At 49.0% G+C, this 17,166-nt stretch overlaps 1 protein-coding gene across 1 annotated transcript in view; it reads right to left on the reverse strand.

Annotated features, from left to right (window-relative positions):
- Positions 1 to 5,332: 5,332 nt before the first annotated feature.
- The window catches only part of VIT (vitrin), a 60,390-nt gene continuing 48,556 nt past the window's right edge, over positions 5,333 to 17,166 (reverse strand). The window contains exons 14-19 of the mRNA XM_054195823.1: positions 12,623 to 12,685; positions 9,714 to 9,861; positions 9,409 to 9,512; positions 8,675 to 8,901; positions 6,115 to 6,628; positions 5,333 to 5,511 (exon numbers count right to left, since the gene is read on the reverse strand). Of these exons, the coding sequence (XP_054051798.1) occupies positions 5,333 to 5,511; positions 6,115 to 6,628; positions 8,675 to 8,901; positions 9,409 to 9,512; positions 9,714 to 9,861; positions 12,623 to 12,685 (1,235 nt within the window). The remainder of the gene's footprint in view (positions 5,512 to 6,114; positions 6,629 to 8,674; positions 8,902 to 9,408; positions 9,513 to 9,713; positions 9,862 to 12,622; positions 12,686 to 17,166) is intronic.

Here is a 17,166-nt window from a genome sequence, read left to right on the forward strand (position 1 = left end):
TTCTTTTAACGGAAAAAACAAGCGCATGGTTCTGCCCTCGGGGAGGGGATGAGGGAGAGCAACCACACATCACAGATGGTAGTCGTGTTGCTACGGGAGGATGTTCAGAATGGCACTGTTGAGGGGGTGGTATGGGAACCTACACAGAACTGATGCAGAACGACTTGTTAGTGAGTCCATCCTGTTTTTTCTACGCTTGTAGGTGGGTTAAGCGAAGTTCTCATCTCCTCTCCATGGTAGGTAAAATAACCCTTCTGCTTTAGTCCTACTCGTCTTCCCTCCTCACAGGAGAGGAGGAATTTCTTTATGAAATGTCAATACAGTTGCATTCACCCCAGTGCTCTGCCTCCAGACAGGGTCAGTAGAAGATTCCTGAGGTAGGGAGAAAGAAGATTTCACGAACAACGTAGGAGTGACCCTCCCACATGGGAGGCCTTCCTAACATCCTTGTGGGTTTGCCTATAGACAGGACATGTCCCCATAATGATTTGGGTGCGAGAAAAGCGAGCATGTTCTCTTTGGCCAGATGGTGAAACTTTTAACTACCATTTCACTGTGCTTAAAAAGAAGTCTTTTCTAGGAGTGAGTGTTGGGACTTCTTGAACTGCGTTATCAGAGTTTTTATTAGAAATCAGAAAAGGGGTTATACTGGTGTTAAGAAAAATAACACTTGCGTCGTGCCCTTCGGTATGACTGACGGCTGATGGCGAGTGATGTAGCTGATGTAGTGTTAAAACCTGTGATACCCCCCAGTTTTAACAAGGAAAAAAAAAAAGACTACTTTGAGGAATTTGAGTCGCTCAACTATATAGATGGACACTTGCAATTGTTTGTAGGTAATTTAGGAAATGCAGGTTGCCCGGTACTGTCTAAGACTTCTCAAACTGAGATGGGAATGGAAAAGGGATCAAGTTGTTGCCATAATGTTGCTGATGGGCAGAGAAAAATAACTAGAAGAATGATGGAGAGAGAGTGACTTTGTTCAGCTATGAAGTAATTTAAGGTGTGTATACCACAGAAGACTGACTTAGTGGTTAGCGTCTAGGTAATATTTCTGGTATTTACTGCTTGCTTTGACTTGAAGTAGATAAAGCAGATAATTTTCTGGGGAGTTTACAGGTAGGGTGTTAAATACACCAAGGACATTTAGATTGGGTTGGTCCTGTCTGGATGCTTAACCCCAGAGCTTTTCCTGGTTACCGGAACAGTTCCCCTCGTGTGCTGGAGAGCTGTTGGAGGAGGAATGTGAGGAGGAAGGGGAAGCTTGTCTGCCCACCTGTCAGAAAAGCAAAATTCAGCAGCTGCCACGGGGAAACTTCTTGCTGAACCAGCAAAGCGGCAGCAGCTGAGGAGCAGGAGGGCACACACAGCAGGCGATGCCTTCTGTGCAGGGTGGCACAGTGACAGCAGAGGTGCCGAGTGTCCCACCTCTGGACCAGCAAGGTAAGGTGCGCCTGCGAAACAGGGCTTTGAGTTACCTCTCTGAAGAGGTGGTTGAACTTTGAATTGAATTTGGTTGCTCACCCAGAATATGAGTGACTAATGCTGGAGTTAGAGGCAAGAGGTGCTGTCATCGAGCTCCCCCAAGCTTCCAGAGCATAGACATCGGTATTTATGTCCAGGGGGGTGTTCTGCGCTGTGGTTGCTGAGCAGTGATGAGCCACCAGCCCAACTCCGAGGTGCGAAGGTGCTTATTTCCCGTGGAGAGAGTGACCAGACAACCCCCTTTAGGCCATGTATCTAGTGGCTAGTTCAGATAGCTGCCTGCCTGCCTCCAAGTCCAACCCTTTGATGCCCCTCTGTTTTGGATGCCTCAGCCAGATAGCAGCTTCCACTGTACTGGTTGGGCAACTGAAACTCAGTGGCCCAGCATCTGGACATCTAGATCCTCTTTTGATTCAGCTCTGCATCTACAAGCTGTGTAGAGACTCTGTTAATTTTTTTCAGCTTCCAAAAGAAGTCTGGTTGCGCATAAGATGTGATCTTGCGAACTCGGGAAAGTACATATGATTTTGATGCCTTTCAGCCATTAGACTCTGCTTCGATGACAGACTCCTCTGATAGGTAATTTGGTGGTCCTTCCTCTCCTAGCTCACTCTTAGGCTTTTTTCAGCTGAGCGCATAAAAGCAAGGCGTTGAAACACCTGGGGCTTTACCAAACTTGCCAGGTCTTCCCTAATCTAGTAAGAACCTCAACTGCCTTTCAGAAACTAAAATGGCATAGGACCTTATTTGGTGTTTATTTTTAACCACATAGGAGACGACATGTACTGCATATGCCTTTGGGACAATTTTATTGCAAAAGATATAGCGACTTGTATTCATAAGCTCAAAATAGCTTGTATATGTTACAGAAGGAGTTCTGCTGCTTTCTTCAAACCAATATACCCCCTCGAGCATTTATGAAGATTTATATGTAAATTATCTTGTTTTTTAATAAAACAGTATTTAGAGACTTTAGTAGGTGGCAAGCATTTTGGTTACTATGAAACATAGAGGTTAAGAGGAGTGTATTCTATGCTGATCAACTCACTTTTGTTAACAGAAGGGTGTATTCTTACAAATTTTGAGGCTTACGCTTAAGTTTACAGTGTTTATGAGGAGGACATCAAAGTTTAGATGAGTGTCGGATTAAATGACTTTCACACTTTGAGATCCAACAATTTCAAGGTCATCCCAAGAAGTTAATAACAATGCACGTTGGCAACCAAGCGCCATAGTTGGTCTGTAAACTGAAGAGAAACCATTTAAACAACAAGAATCCCTGAAATGCCCCATTTATAAATGCTTGACACTGCAGACAGCTGTGCAACTTCCCTGTGAAAGAGCGTTTGAAAGCTTGCTGTCGTTGCTTGAAGTTTAAGCTTTTGGAAGAAGTTAAAATGTATATCCTAAAGAACATGTGTGGCTCTAACCGTTCCTAATGTCTCGGCCGTCTGTGCTGTGCTTTTGACAGAGCACCGGCAAAACATTGGGGAGTCTCCGCAGAGTACCACTCTTCTGTGCTGCAAGAGCACGGCCAGCATGGAAAACAATACGCGGTGCTAAGCTGTTGCATTAAAAATTAAATCACAATATTGAGTAGCTAAAAGTTAAGGCTTAGGCCTTTTTCTCAGCTAGCCCCAAATTAAACCCCAAGCAAACAGGTTTTCAGACGATAAATCTGGTCTCTGAAGTCCCCAGTAAATGAATTCAGTTTACGCGTTTTGAGCTTTGTCCAGCCCAGGTAATGTCCCCCGTTGACAGAGGAAGATGCTTTCAGCAGAAGGGTAGTGAGGGAGGTGGGTCAGGAGATGGGGGGTATCAGGGGTTGCTCTGCTTCTACCTAACTCTCTGTCCTCAATCTTTACTTTTTTTCAAGCTAAGAGATGGCCTCTGCTTTGGAAGTGCAGCAGCACACATCAGTGTTAAAAAGTCTGCGTGCAAATTTATTTTGTCTTTGTTTTGCTTTTTTTGGAAGCTGGTGGTGCCCTGCATCTTCTGTCTGGGTAGCGTGATTGTACTGACGATGTTCCGTTAAAGCTGGAAATGAATGTTTCTTCTAAGAGGAAGATCTGAACCTTCCCTGGGTAAAACCGCTGTTTCATCCAGGATTGGGTTTGATATCCTCTTGAGAGGACCCCAGCCTGGCTTGTGTTACCACACCAGGGAGATCATGCGGAATCTGCGGTTCTCCTTAGTTTGCGTTATTCTTACTTAATTGATAATTTTTGAGGTACTTCAGTCATTTTTCCAAACATAATGATTTAAAAGATTGTGCTACTTTTGTTGACATAACCGAGTCTCCCTTACGGCAGTTTGCTTCAATTAACATTTTAATGTGAATAATAAGCATCCCGGGTCGTGGTTATTAAAACTATAAATGCTATTAAAAGCCTGGTTTGCGAGTAAGACGTGAAATTTGAGTTTTAATTTCTTCCCGTTTCCTGTTAGTTCCACAAGCCTAATGCTTTGCGTGTGGCTTTGGTTGCCATAAGGTGCATGAACACGCACGTTTTTATTGGCTCTATAACTCCATCCCTCTCCTTCGATACCTTTGCTTAATGAACATGTTTTCTTAAATTGTACTGGATGGAAACATAACCAGCAGCTGCTACTTCCTAATTAAAGGGCAATTCTTTTGGCCCTCTTAATGTGTCACTCCTCCCCTACTGACTAGTGATGTGGCTAGTTCTCCATTTAAGAAACAACCGTGTGTTTTGAATAATCCAGGGCTGTAGTAGGTAGCACTTCAATCCATAAAACAGAAGTCAATCCCAAATTAGGGAGAGGGTGTCTGTAAATGCTCGAAATGCTGCTTTTCCCAGTGTACAATGCAAGACTTCAGATAATTCCCTCTTAAATCCTGTTAATGGCCCTTGAGTAGCTCTTCTCACGCTAGAGACTGCTGTAAACTGTTCTAGGCTGTGGTTTAACGATAGAGCGGTGGGTCTCAAATGCTTTTCCGATTGCAGGCAGCTTAAACCTATAATTTTTCCCAAAGAGACTTCTCTGTCCTGGCAGCTCTTCCATGGTCCTTCAGGCCTTGAGCCACATAAGAGCAGAGCAAGAGAGCGAAGGGGACAAGACACTTCTCAAAATCAAATATTAATGCAATGCTGTAGGAGACTATAGATTCCAGTTCCTGCGTGTTGGCTGCTGTGTGGTTTTGGGGCTTTATTGGGGTTGACACATGGTTGTAGGGTCCCACCGCTTGACTCTTCTCTCCCTTGCTTTCCAGTCACTGCATTTGGATAAATCTCAATGCTTGAGTTTACACTAGCTGAAGCTTAACTTGCTGGCAAGACAGCTCTACAGAGAGTGCGTGCTTTTAAGAAGGTACTCAAATTTGAGTTATATCGCCCCCCTCCCCGAAAAAAAAAAAAAGTGTCTGGTGTTTCAGCCCTGACATGGGTGCTGACTGGTGGGCAGCGCCACATGGAGGTGCTTCTGCCACAGCGGCTGAGCAGTGTGGCTGCTCCCTGAAGGGACCCGGCTACTTCAGGTACATTTTAAGGAGCTCGTGTGTGCCCAAAGGTGGGAATCAGACAAGCCGAGGCTCTATACTGGAAGCAGCTTGTCAAACAGCTCCAGTTATTTTCTCCATGTGTACTGCATTTTGCTATCCATCCAAATCAGAGTTTCTGAAGCCTGCAAGGAAAAAAAGATAATAATCATCAGTCTACACAGAGCGTTATCATGCATAGGGACAGAGCTGCGATCAACCTTGCTGACTGGGAAGTGCCAGGGAAAAACACCTCCCGTATTTCTTGAACTGAGGGCTGGCATTACTCCTGTGGCACTTGGTGTGCCTTCAGCGTGGCGCCCGAGGGTCCCGCCTTGCCCAAGTCCATCAGTTCCGTGGCTGGGAATTAAATTCTGTGCAAATGTTTTGGATGAGCTGATTAACAAAGCGGTAAAGGTTGTCAAATTCATCCACGAAGAAGGAATGCTCCTTATCGGGGTCCGTTGCGATGGCTTCCAGTTCATCTTGGGCTGCCCAGGCAACTCCGACAGAATAAGCTATAACTCCTGGAAAGAAACCCAGAATTCAGAATGAGCGTAAAAGTTGTCATTGCATTAAATTTGATTTAAGACAAATATTGCAAATGTAGTTGCCAGGCCACAAAAGCGTGGGCAGTGAGTTGCAGTGCGCTTTCTCTGTATAAACATGGTAATTCCAAATTGGAGGAAAGGCCTAGTTTGTGCTTTGGAAGTACCTTTTGCCAACAGCAAAAAGGCTTAAACAATAGCAAAGCTTCTGCTCTGGGGCTGAACAGCAGGTTCTTGTTCCAATGCAAGTGTCTTACAATTGTGTTGGAAGATGTACGACTACCCTGATTGGAAAGCCAAAGGAGGCTTCGTGTGTTCCTAAGACAGTAGAAATCCCATGAGATCTCCTAGGCATAGCTGCATTTTGCTAGATTTATGTGATTTTTATTGTTTTATCCCCTGAAGTTCCTCACTCAGACAGATGCTGGTCTTGTTAGAGCTCAGTGAGACCCTGGGGGGGGGTTGCTACCCTTCCTTCATAAAGTCTCACGCAGCGCCTTCAAATCGTAGCAAACTGCGTTTCTCTGCCCTGGGTGAATGCTGAGGCATGTCGGGAGAGCAGGTGGCGATAGAAGAGCTTACCGTTGCGGTGAGCTGCCATGGCCGGCACTCTGACATCGTCGTAAGACCTGCCATCTGTAATGAGAATCATGATCTTTCTTTTGTTGGGTTTGGATTTGCTGAAGAGCTGCTCAGAGGCGTAGCTGATGGCTGCTCCCGTGCTGGTGCCACCGCTCCAGTAGCTGATCCTTTTGATGGCACTCAGCACGTCCTGCTTCGTGCTGTACTTGTCAAAGCTGAACTCGAGCCTTTGCTCGTAGGTATACTGAACGGCTCCGATGCGGGTGTCCGTGTCCGAAATCTCAAACTCCTTGCTGATGTTGGCTACAAACTGGAGGACTGTGCGGAAGTTGCTGGTGCCGACGCTGCTGGAGCCATCGATTACGAAACCGATGTCAGCTGAATTGAGGCACGTCTTGCTGCAAACCAGCCGGTCGCTGTCGCAGACCCGCTTCACCAAGGGCTGGACCACCTTGTGGAGGCCGAACCAGCTGGGCACGTTGATGGAGTAGAAACCGTTTGTCCTGCACACAGCCTGCAAAGCGACACAAGGGTGAATGCGATGGAAATTCGGTCCGCCCGTTTCAGCTGGGGTATGTAGCTAAATTGTAAATATAGGCTCCTGGAAAGAGCAATGCTGGAGTCTGAAGCGGCCTCTCCTCCAGTCACCATCTGCTTCCCTGGGAAATGATGTCAGTGTAACATCACAGATACTTGTGTAACGAGACCGTTTTTTCTGCCTTTTTTTTAAAAGCTGTGGGATGGAGCTGATATTACAGTAGTGAAAAAAATGTAATAAGCAAGTTTGCCACCTGTCAGGCTTTTTCAGATGAGTTATATTGTTCACAGGAAACGCATCCAAATCCCAGAGCTGCTGTTAGCGTGGCTCCAGTGGGCGTTACGGGAGCCTGTGTGTTTGCCAGGTGGCAACTTCAGCTCCCATTGTTCAGGGCAACAAGGAAAGTTTTGCCTGCTGACAAGCCCTACTGCCTTGAACTGAAACCCGGGCCTGAGGTTGGGCTATCCTTGGCTCATACCCTTCTAAGCAGAAGAAAACCCAGGCAATTTTGGTGAAAATGCAAAAAGATTCCCTGTTGTGCTGGCTCTGCCAAATAGTAAAAAAAAAAAAACCCGACATTGATTTTTATAACTGAATACTTGTAGGGAGCAAATTTGCAGGAGGCTTCTATAGGGCTGGTGGGAGTCAGGTGAGTGTGGGTCGGGAGTAGGGGTGGCACAGAGAAGGGAGTGGGACAAGTCACATGTGCGTGGGGGCGGTGGCGGGGACAGGCTGGATCAGATTGTCCTTGGCTTTAGTGACTTTTAAATGCTAATGCCTCAGGTCTCCGGGGAAGAATATTTTGTTAGGCCAGGCTTTATCTGTCAACTTTCTGTGTGTGTGTCTGAATGATTTAAAAGACCGAGGCACTGTTTTCTTGGTGCCTGGTCTCGACTTGCATAAAGCCCAACAGCTCCAAGGGAGTTACGGTTCCCACCAGTCTGGCCTCCTCACCGTGTCCTGATCTCGTTTGCTCTTACTGTCTTGCTGCTGTTTTAGCGTCACGATGCAGCAGTGTCAAGTCACCGTTCCCTCTTTACCTTCCTACTCTGAGCCCTCTCTGCTCCCCCTCCTGCCGTGCCCCTGGCAGGTTTGCAGAGGCTCACTGTAGCTTTGCCCTTTTGAAAGCATTAAATGCAAATGAGGCTACAATCCAATTAAATGCTGACCGGAGACAGCGCAGCTCTCTGGGGCAGCTCTGAAATTCATGGGAGATTATTTCATGCAGACCAACACGGCTCAGGTGGGAACCTGTTTTCTGAAAATACCAGATAACTCGACCCTGCTTCCTGAGCCCAGCCTGGTCTGGTACTTGGTAGATGCCTCTTGCCGTAAATGGGTGCCAGCTTGCCCCGAAGCACTGTCGAGTTACCGCTAGTGTCAAATACATATCGTTCAAGGCTTGCGTTCTCTTTTTTTTTTTTTGCTGCACATGGCAGGGATTTACTCTTTTTCCAAGAGCTACCATGAAGCCCATAGCAGCCGAAACAAATAACAGAAAAACAACCTGCGTCAGATCAACAGTGGAAACAGAATATTTGAGTTAGCCAGTATAGCTGAACGACCGGGATGTGCCTGTGTTGGGAATGTCCCAACGTGCATGCGTGGGACCTGTTTGTCAATGCAACGCTGGCATTAGGCTGACAGTGCTCCTCAGCCTTTGCCGGGTGGGAGGTGCACAGCGGGAGGCTCGCGGAAAGCTCAGGCTGCAACTGTGCTTTGTTGCACTACTGTATATTTGGAAAACCACTCATCTCAGTTTGACTGCAGGTTTGTGCCAATGTTTAGTCAGTAAAAAGCCATTTGCTCCATGATGTACCTCAAACCAGAATTTTACTGACTTCATCCCCTTGCTGACTTCAGCATTGCTGCTGCCTGGCTCTTCCTACAGGAGACCTCAAGACAGTATAAGCAGGACAGGAAATAACCATAAGTGGTAAGAAGGAAAGGGAAATGCCCTGAATGAAATAGCTTGGAAAATGTAGTCTGTAGCTCCCGGTTGGAGCCCAGCCCAGTAAGTACCTTGTCCACAAAGTTTGGTTCAATAACATTCTGCTTTTCACTTTCAGCGGCTGCTTCAATGGTGACGAAGAAAATGTTGATCCCTGATTCTCTGGCCAGCCTGGAGGCCTCCTCCACGCGGTCGGTCGGCCACCCATCCACCATCACTACAACCACGTTGGGTGCTCCACCTCGGTTTCCCTTAGCGTCCGAAAAGAAGTTTTTGTTAACAAATGAAAGTGCCTTCCCTGAAATAAAAGAGGAGATGAGGAAGAGTTACAGGTCTGAAAGCACTCTGCCTGATAATACCTAATATCTCACAAGATGGTAGGCAGAGGGCTGACTCCAGTGTTGGAGCCCTGCTGGGAAATGGGGAAAGCAGTTTCTGTGGCTGTGCGAGCAGGAGGGCAGGTGGCGGCTGTCGGTGCCAGGGCCTCCTGAGCCCTCCACCGCTGAATCCCATCCGCCCCCTCCCTGGGTGTGACAAGCTGGGTTAGCGAGGTTCCCTGACATGTCGGTGAGACCATGTTCACGAGGAGAAAGGTAAATCCTGTCCACCTTGCGACGGACTCGCAGCACCCTGGACCAGCCCATGCAGGTCACGTTGGGAGCGGTACCCCCTCGCCAGCCCTGCCCTGGTGCTGAGCATGGCTTGGTCACAGCCTCCGTACCCGGTGAGGGGCAGTGGGCTAGCTACAGCCCAGGCTCTGGAGCCCTCCCTGAGTGGAGGACATGCAAGCAGCCCCATCACCTACCAACGTTGGAAAGTCCGCCTTTCTGTGAGATTTTCTCAATGGCATTTCTTAGGTCCTTGGAGTTGGCATAAGTTTTTAAGTTAAATTCTGTGGAAGGGTCATCGCTAAAAGAAGAAATGAGAGAAATTGTCATTTTCTTGCTTCACATGCAACAATCCAAAAGCTGTAGGACCCATCTATGCTACCCAGCTCCTGAGAATGAGCTGAAGTGAGACCTTTAGCACGTGTCAGCTGCAGAGCTACAGCTGCCAGCGTGTGCAGTCGTGCCCGGCGGCAATGGGAGCAGTTGCACGAGAAGCTCTTACCCGTACTGAACGATGCCCATCAGGGGACCAGCGCTGCCGATGCCAAGGGCTTGAGCCACATTACTGAGGAACTGCTTCTGGAGCTGAAAGCGGCGCTTACCGATGCTCCAGCTCCCATCCATCAAGAAGGACAAATCGACCTTGCAGTCTGAGGAGAGACACAGAAACACAGGAAATATTTTTGGTCCTTTCTCATGGCTGTGCTTCTTGCGAGGAGCAATGGCCTAAAAAGTCTGCAGACAGTGACTTGCCCTGCTGCGCAAGCTCTACCTAAAAGCCTTTGACAGGGACGAGTCACAGCTGGGGCTCAAGTCTGTCCTGCTCATGGGTAAACACGGTCCTTTGTATTATTTTCTCCCATACAACATCCAAGCCCAGCTGGGTGACCAAAGGGCAAGAAGCTGTCCCCAGGTGTCAGTCTGGGAGCACTGGCACATTTGGGGACTAGGAAGGGAGAGGTCAGCCGCACGGGAGCAAGCTGACTCGTGTCCTGTGCCCTCGGAGCCACGGCTTGGGCTCAGCCCGCTTTATTCACAGCCCAGAGGTGGTGAGGGTTTGTAAAGCCAGACGCGACAGCTGAATTTTGCAGTCTGGCCACCTGCAGCGCACAGGCTACGTGGATTTCCTTGGTTATGCTTTTGTGGGCTTAATTGGTATAATAGATGTAATGGGAATGGTTCTTCACATACTGCGTTAGTGCTGCTCAGAAGGGAGGGATGGTCCTCCCACTTCCCTAAATGTGCAATGCCCAGGATGTGCCTCAGGGCAAAGGACATCATGGGGGGGGGGGGGTGTCTCTTCAAGGAGCTGCCGATGGCAGTCCTGGTGATGCGGCGCTTCTGGATGAGACTCATTTGGCAACTTCATTCTGGGCTGGAGCTAACATCGGGGAGGATGATTTCATTTGGTGCATTCAGACTGAGCGAGGGCTCTTTTTGCATGTAGCGCTAGGCTTGTACCCGTGTGCGCAGCAGCAGCAGCAGCGCCTTGTTGTGTGTTGCCTCTCTGGGCTGAAAGCAGCATTCTAGAAAAGCTACGCCTGCACCCAAACAAACTCTTCTCCCCAGTTACACAGATGAAGCTGATCTTTGCGCTGTTGCGAATGCCGTCTTCATCACTGCCAGCCTGCTTTCACATCTCTGCAAGTTAGTGGTAAAACATTCATCAGTTGGACTGCGACCAGGAGCGGGATCAAAATTTGGCTTAACTAGAGCGCTAATTAACATTTTCCCCCTCTGGCGTCCGGGTCATCCCTATCTTTTGATTTCCCTCCGATGATGCCTCCTACCAATCAGACTGTCCAAAATAGTGTGTTTTAATCATTAGGTAGCCCGGAGGCTACAAAGCGCCGATTGTTCTTACTGGCTTATGCAACTGCCTCCCATCTCATTACCTTCAATTTTTTCTCCCGTAGCTGTCTGTTTTTTCTAATTTTAATAATGCTGAATTACAGAAGCGTGACTGAGAACTGTTTCGTTCACAGCGTATCATGAGACAAGATGGGAACCCACAACAAATAATACCTCAATTAATGGCCAAGTTTTCCTGAGTTTCCTGTCCTTCAAAGGGAGCTACACCATAAAGTCTATATGTGGAAAGTGGGGAGTTTGTTAGCCAGCAGGGTCCGGGCATGCAAAGATTTACACGCACTTATATACAGACTTAATTTCTGGGGAGGATTCAGACAGCAGGAGTATTTCGGTGCCGGGATGTTAGTGAGACTCTGCAAGAGCACAGGCTAAAGGTGCTCTGGAGGGAGCTAAGCGCTTTCTGATTTGCAGGGAGGCAAGATCTGAATTACAACTTTTATGGTCGTAGAGGTATTAGCGGGATGAGGGGTTTGATTCTGGCGTGCTTTAGCTCAGTTCAGCTGCTGGAAACAGCCTGCGTCTCTGCTACACTGAGCTCCGCTTGCCTGCAGTGAGATTGGGTGTGTAGTGCGGATCCTTCCCCTTTTCTTCTTCTTTCCTTTATTTTCTGTGTTGGTTTTAGGTGTATTTGGCGTCTTAGGGGGGAAAAAAATACTCTTAAGTATTAGGAGGAGCGTCTGTAAATATACAGACATCTGGTTCATTAGTTAATGTAAGGAGTCCTTGAAATCCCAGTTCTGCGAGGGATGGTGTTCAGCTGCTGGAGGATTGGCAAGAGAGGACCCGCATGCTGGTGGGAGGGTGAAGCCCCCTCTCCAGGGGGGCTTCCCGTGAGGAGGTGGCAGATGACCCCACCTCTCCACTCAGAGCTTGCTTTTTCTTTCTCTTTCTACACTGGGCCCCATCTGAAGATGCGTCAATGGGCAAATCTGCCTTTAATTTTAAAGGGCTGTAGAAGATTTCCTTTTCAGAGCAGGGGATCCTACATCTCCATACCCGGACTAAGGGATCCTTGATGCTCCCACTGCATCCCCTCTCTCCTTGCTGCGGCAGGCACCGGGTCCCTTTCTCAGGTGGTTTCCTTCCCTCCCACCCACAGCTGCGGGAAGGATGCGCGCGCGCTCGGCATAGCCACGGGAGCCTGCTCTGGTCAGCAGGACTCGCTTGTCTAACCCTGGCCGCAACACACTGGTGTGCTGTCCTCTGCCATCAAAGTCCCCGAGCGAAGCTCTGCGCCCCAGGAATGTGGAGCTGATACTGCCTGGGAAGAGGCAGTGGTGAGCAGCCACCATCTCCCTGCCCAGGTAAGCTGAATCTTGGCTGTTATTTCTTTCCCAGTAGAAGCAAAGACCAATTACATGTGTGAGAGGGGTCAGCAATGAGCGCTCGTTGTTCCTCTGCAAGGGGAAAATGTGTTCCTTGAGTTTCTTAGATTTTCTTGAAAACTTACCTTTTGCTATTTAATTTTAATGCATTCTGGCATCATGTAATTAATAAAATGGTATCGCTTAATTATGAAATTAATTTTGATGTACGTACTTGGATTCCCCTGGGAGGTGGACTCCAGTGGCTTTGGATTCAATTCTTCCTTTGAACTGAAGCCTAGAGAGAGGAAGGAAAGGCTCAGTCAGTGCGCGCTCGGTGGCTGCCCTTGCTCTGGAAGGAAGCAGGCAATGAGGCGGCTGCAGGGTCCCCCCTGGCCTGAGAATTGATGAGGGAGGGAGATGAGGATGCGGAGCACATCCATGGAGCTTAACCTTTTTCCACCTACATCGCCTCTAGGATGAAACAAGAGTGGAGGCATTTCTAGAAGTGCCACCAAAAATCTCTCTGAGCACCATCTCTTGACTCCCTTTTGCAAGTCAGTCCTTTCCCTGCAAGGGCTTGAGAGCAGCATGGACAAGTAGAGGGTTCCTCAGGTGCAGAGGCTGATGGCCACGGGATGGGGTGGTGGCCTCCCAGCACTTTGTCCCTGAGAGAACCGGTGCTGCCACCCCGATGGCTTGTTGTGCCCCACCCGTGCTTTACAGTGAGCTGCCCAATGTCCGAAGGAGACAAGTGACAGATTTAGCCCATTGCTTTTCTGTCTGGCGAGGAAGGCATGGGCAGCGACTCACCCCTCCGTGTTACAGCTGGGGGAGCAATGCAAGCCACAGCTCCTCAGGTGCTCCCGGAGGACTGGGTTGTTTTGGAAAGCAGAAGAGATACAGGGTAAATGGTGGCAGAGAGCTGCAGTCAAGTCACGGGAAACAGTCTCATGGGTCACTAGTGGATTTTAGCTGAGGCCCCAACTAAGATGTTTGGATGGTAGCAGCCTTGGGAACATGAGTTTATGTCCTTGTGAGATGCACTGACTAGCAGAGCATCGTCAGGCTGGCGTCAGAAGGTTTGACAATGCAGAACTTCACTCATGACTTGAATGTCTGGTGAGAGTCTCCTACAGTACAGCGTGTCCCTCCCGAGCAAGGGCAAAGAGCTGTTTCTTCTCACTACAGCATGACAAGATTAAGGGGATTTAGCTGGGATAATCCTCAGAAGAGACAGCAGTGATCAGACAAGCCCCAAACCAAACGCTCACCAAGGAAGCAGTTGGTCAAAAGAACAGAAGAATGGCTTATTATTTTTGTAAACTGCTTATTAATTTTTATAAAAGGAGGAGGAGGAGGAAGAATTCCTTAAATCTTCATCACCAAATGAGTCAAGGAAAGGCTACAGAGACAGTAAAAAGGTGACTTTAGAAAAGTGTGAGCTTAATATAGGAAAAAAAGATGAGAAATTGCTAGGTGCCACAGAGTTTGTCTTTCCACAGCAGCCGGCCGCGAGCAAGGCAAGCATCAGCGTATGTAAAGAGAGCAGGCAGCAAAGGGACATCAGCGAAGGTCACCACCTAAATATGACGGGAGGTGTAACAGTTCTGAGCATGTGCACTGCCTAAGCTGGTTGCTGAAGGTATTAATGACGAAGCCATAACAATGCAGAAAACAGCCAAGAAAATGGGGGGGGGGGGCGGCAATACCAGCTCTGGCTCCCTCCATCACCACTCCTATTTCCATTCCAGTTACGTCTGATGATCCACCCCTCACGAGGGGAAATGCAACTACTTTTGAGTCCTTCCACCTGCATGGTGAAAGCTGTGCATGGTTTTGGGTCAGAGGCCAGGTTTGTAATAATTCTGAGTGTGCAGTGCCTAACGTAAAGCTGACCTGATGCCCGATTGCCCGCTGGGAGGCTATAGCACGCTGCAGCGTCCTTGGGGGACAGAAAGGTTGCTTTGGCTTCTTATTTTTAAATTCAGCTGCCGGTGTTGCCTGTGGCTAGAGAGGGGACACTAAGCTGGCTGGAGCCCTGGCCTTGGCCTTGTACAGGAGCCCACATGGTTGCGTATGAGTGAAATAGGTAAAGGGCACAAAGCTTAGCCCTGCTCTGCTCACGGCAAGAGCTAGCGATTGCTTTATGTGTTTTGTTTGAGAATTTCCCTGGTTATGACCGGCCGGGTTAGGACAGCCCCGGGGCTGGTGTCACTTTGTCACTGCACCCCTGCTGCCCGCGCATACTTTCTGGACAGGGCACCGGGGGCTCTCCGCCCATCCCAACACTGGGGCTTGTGCCAGAAATGCCTCACCCCCCACAGTCAGTGGAGCCGACCTTCTCCTGGCAGCACAGGCTGGCCCCGTTGGAAGGCGGGCTGGTGAGCCAGGCTCCGGCTGGCTTTGTCCCTCCTGTCTGGAGCTGTTGACCCGCATGTGGCTGACTTGTGCCTCTTGTCTTGCCCTTCCTCTGCACACCTGGGACGAGCTCCCAGGAAAGGAGCAGGGGAGAAGGCTGGTGTGGGTTTAGGGGAACATCATTACAGGGAGGCAGAGCGGTGGTGCTGGGGCAGCACTGCCTGCCGCTGGGCGCTGGCTCCCGGCTGAGGAAAAGTGATGTTTTTGGAACAGGGGTGATGCAAAGCAGCCCTACCCAGTGAAATTTGCTGCAGCAAACAGTTCTGACCTGTCCCAGGCCTGAGAGTCTTGCTGCCAGAGACCAAATCTGACTTTGGCTTGAGGAAGGGCACGAGGCAAATCCTGTACACGTGCAGCTGCTGCTCCCGAGAGATAAACCCTCCGCCATGTGTGGCACTGCGGGGCACGGGTGACAGAGGAGCATTTTAACTGAAAATACTTGATGGGAGCAAACCCACCAGCTGCAGGCACGGAGAGGCACAAGTGTGGCCCGGGGAGGCACCAGTGGCACGAGGTGCAAGCAGCAGCGGCGCAGGGAGGGGAAACAGGACAGGGTTAGAGGAGGAAAGTGAATTTTGGGCTTGGGCTGGTGTGTGTCCATGGGTGCTCCTTGGATAAAAGTGAAGGAGGGCAGTTCAGCAGCCAGGCACAGTAGAGTGAAGGAGCAGGAGCTGCAGGAGAACACTTTGAAGGAAGTGGCCATGGGGCCAAGTGTTTCTTGCAGGCGGAGGCCAGGCTGTGCACTCGTGTCTGGTGACCATGCTGCTCCACCAGCAGCCGCGGCCGCCCGAAGTCAGGAGAGGAAAAGCTCGCCAATATGATTTGCCTGTGTGTAAACGCCTGCAGGCACAGTCCCACAGACACTTTCAGGTGGTGCAAACCAGCCTTACCGCCCAAAGGCAGAGCACTCCTCTTGCCAGGTATCCTCCTGCCTGCTCCTGCCCCACCACCGGCTCCCGTGCCTGCCTGGTGTCGGTGGGATGCAAGGAGAAGGGGGAAAGGGCAGAGTTAAACTGTGAAGAAAGAAAAAGGTTAATGATGGGGGGGACCAGCTCTCTGACGCAGCTCACCTGCTGGCCATGCAGGTACCTGGGCAGAGGGTGGCTGGGAGGCAAGATGGCTCTTTTTGCTCTCAGCGCTGGCTTATTGTTGGTTTATCTGACGCAGAAGTTATGGGTGACATGAGAGAGAGAGACAAAGGAAGCAATGACTTGGACCCATACAGAGCCTCTCTTTGTGAACCACATGGATGACAATGATTGTGGTTTTTTTCTTTAAAACCTGAAATAGTTGGCAGCTTGCCCTCCTGACTGTGTATGTTCCAGTACAGGCTTTAATTACACAGGCATATACCAGTTCCTCAGTAACAGACCAAAGCCACGCTTCATCCTGCAGCCTGCGTGCCGCATACCTCGCATGTGCCAGCTTGGTATCCCATATGTGCAAGTTCTCCCTGCTTGCCTTATTTGCAGAACAGAAAGTAGGTGGATTTAAAGCTGTAGTGAAATTAGATATTAACATGTGCCATCCATGTTAGCAACTAAATTGTATAGGGAAGCTAATTCATAGTTATCTATCTGCCTCATGCGTTTATCTGCATCCAGTAAAATCTGTATCCCAGGCACGCAGCTGACATAAGCCTTGTTGGTATGGAAAACCCAAGTGTAGGCGATGCAGCACTTTTCATTTTTATTTGCCAGTGCAATTACCAGTTCTTGAAGGTTGTGGGTCGGTTGGCTGATTTGTGCTTGGTGTAACAATAAGGTCACCCACCAAATAATCTTCCCCAACTAATTGGGGAGGTGGTCAGTCTCTATGGGCCTCCCTGTTCTGCCAGTCCAATTTAATGTTGTTATTGCCATGGGAATTTCAACTTGCTGCATGGGCAGTCTACTCCATGCTAATTAAAGTTCCCTTCAGTGATTGTCACAGCTGTCCATGCTGATTAAACTTCCCATTCATTTAAGTAAGACAGCAGTGACTACGTCCATGCCAGAAACCATTCCTTTGAAGTGACAATCTGAATTCATCAGACTTTATCACACCAGTCTACGCAGGCACTTCAGTTGCTGAGAAACTGTTAATACAACATCCCTTCCCCCATGCCCAGCCTCTCATTGCATTTAATGCAATCTGTCATTTTCTGCCTCAAAATACCCCGCTGCACCCCTGGCCCTAGTGCTGTGGCTTTTTCAAAATAAGCATGCCGATGGCTTAAGCTACGGAGGAGAGAAACAGTTCCTCTGTCTGTCTCAGGCTGCCGCTGATGGAGAAGGGAGATCTTTTCGTGTTTGGGACGATGCAAATTTTGACTCAACAGCCACTGCTGCCGACACCGGATTTGCAAGCTAATGCATA

Source organism: Rissa tridactyla, chromosome 3 (genome assembly GCF_028500815.1).
Source record: "Rissa tridactyla isolate bRisTri1 chromosome 3, bRisTri1.patW.cur.20221130, whole genome shotgun sequence".
Taxonomy (NCBI): Eukaryota; Metazoa; Chordata; class Aves; order Charadriiformes; family Laridae; genus Rissa; species Rissa tridactyla.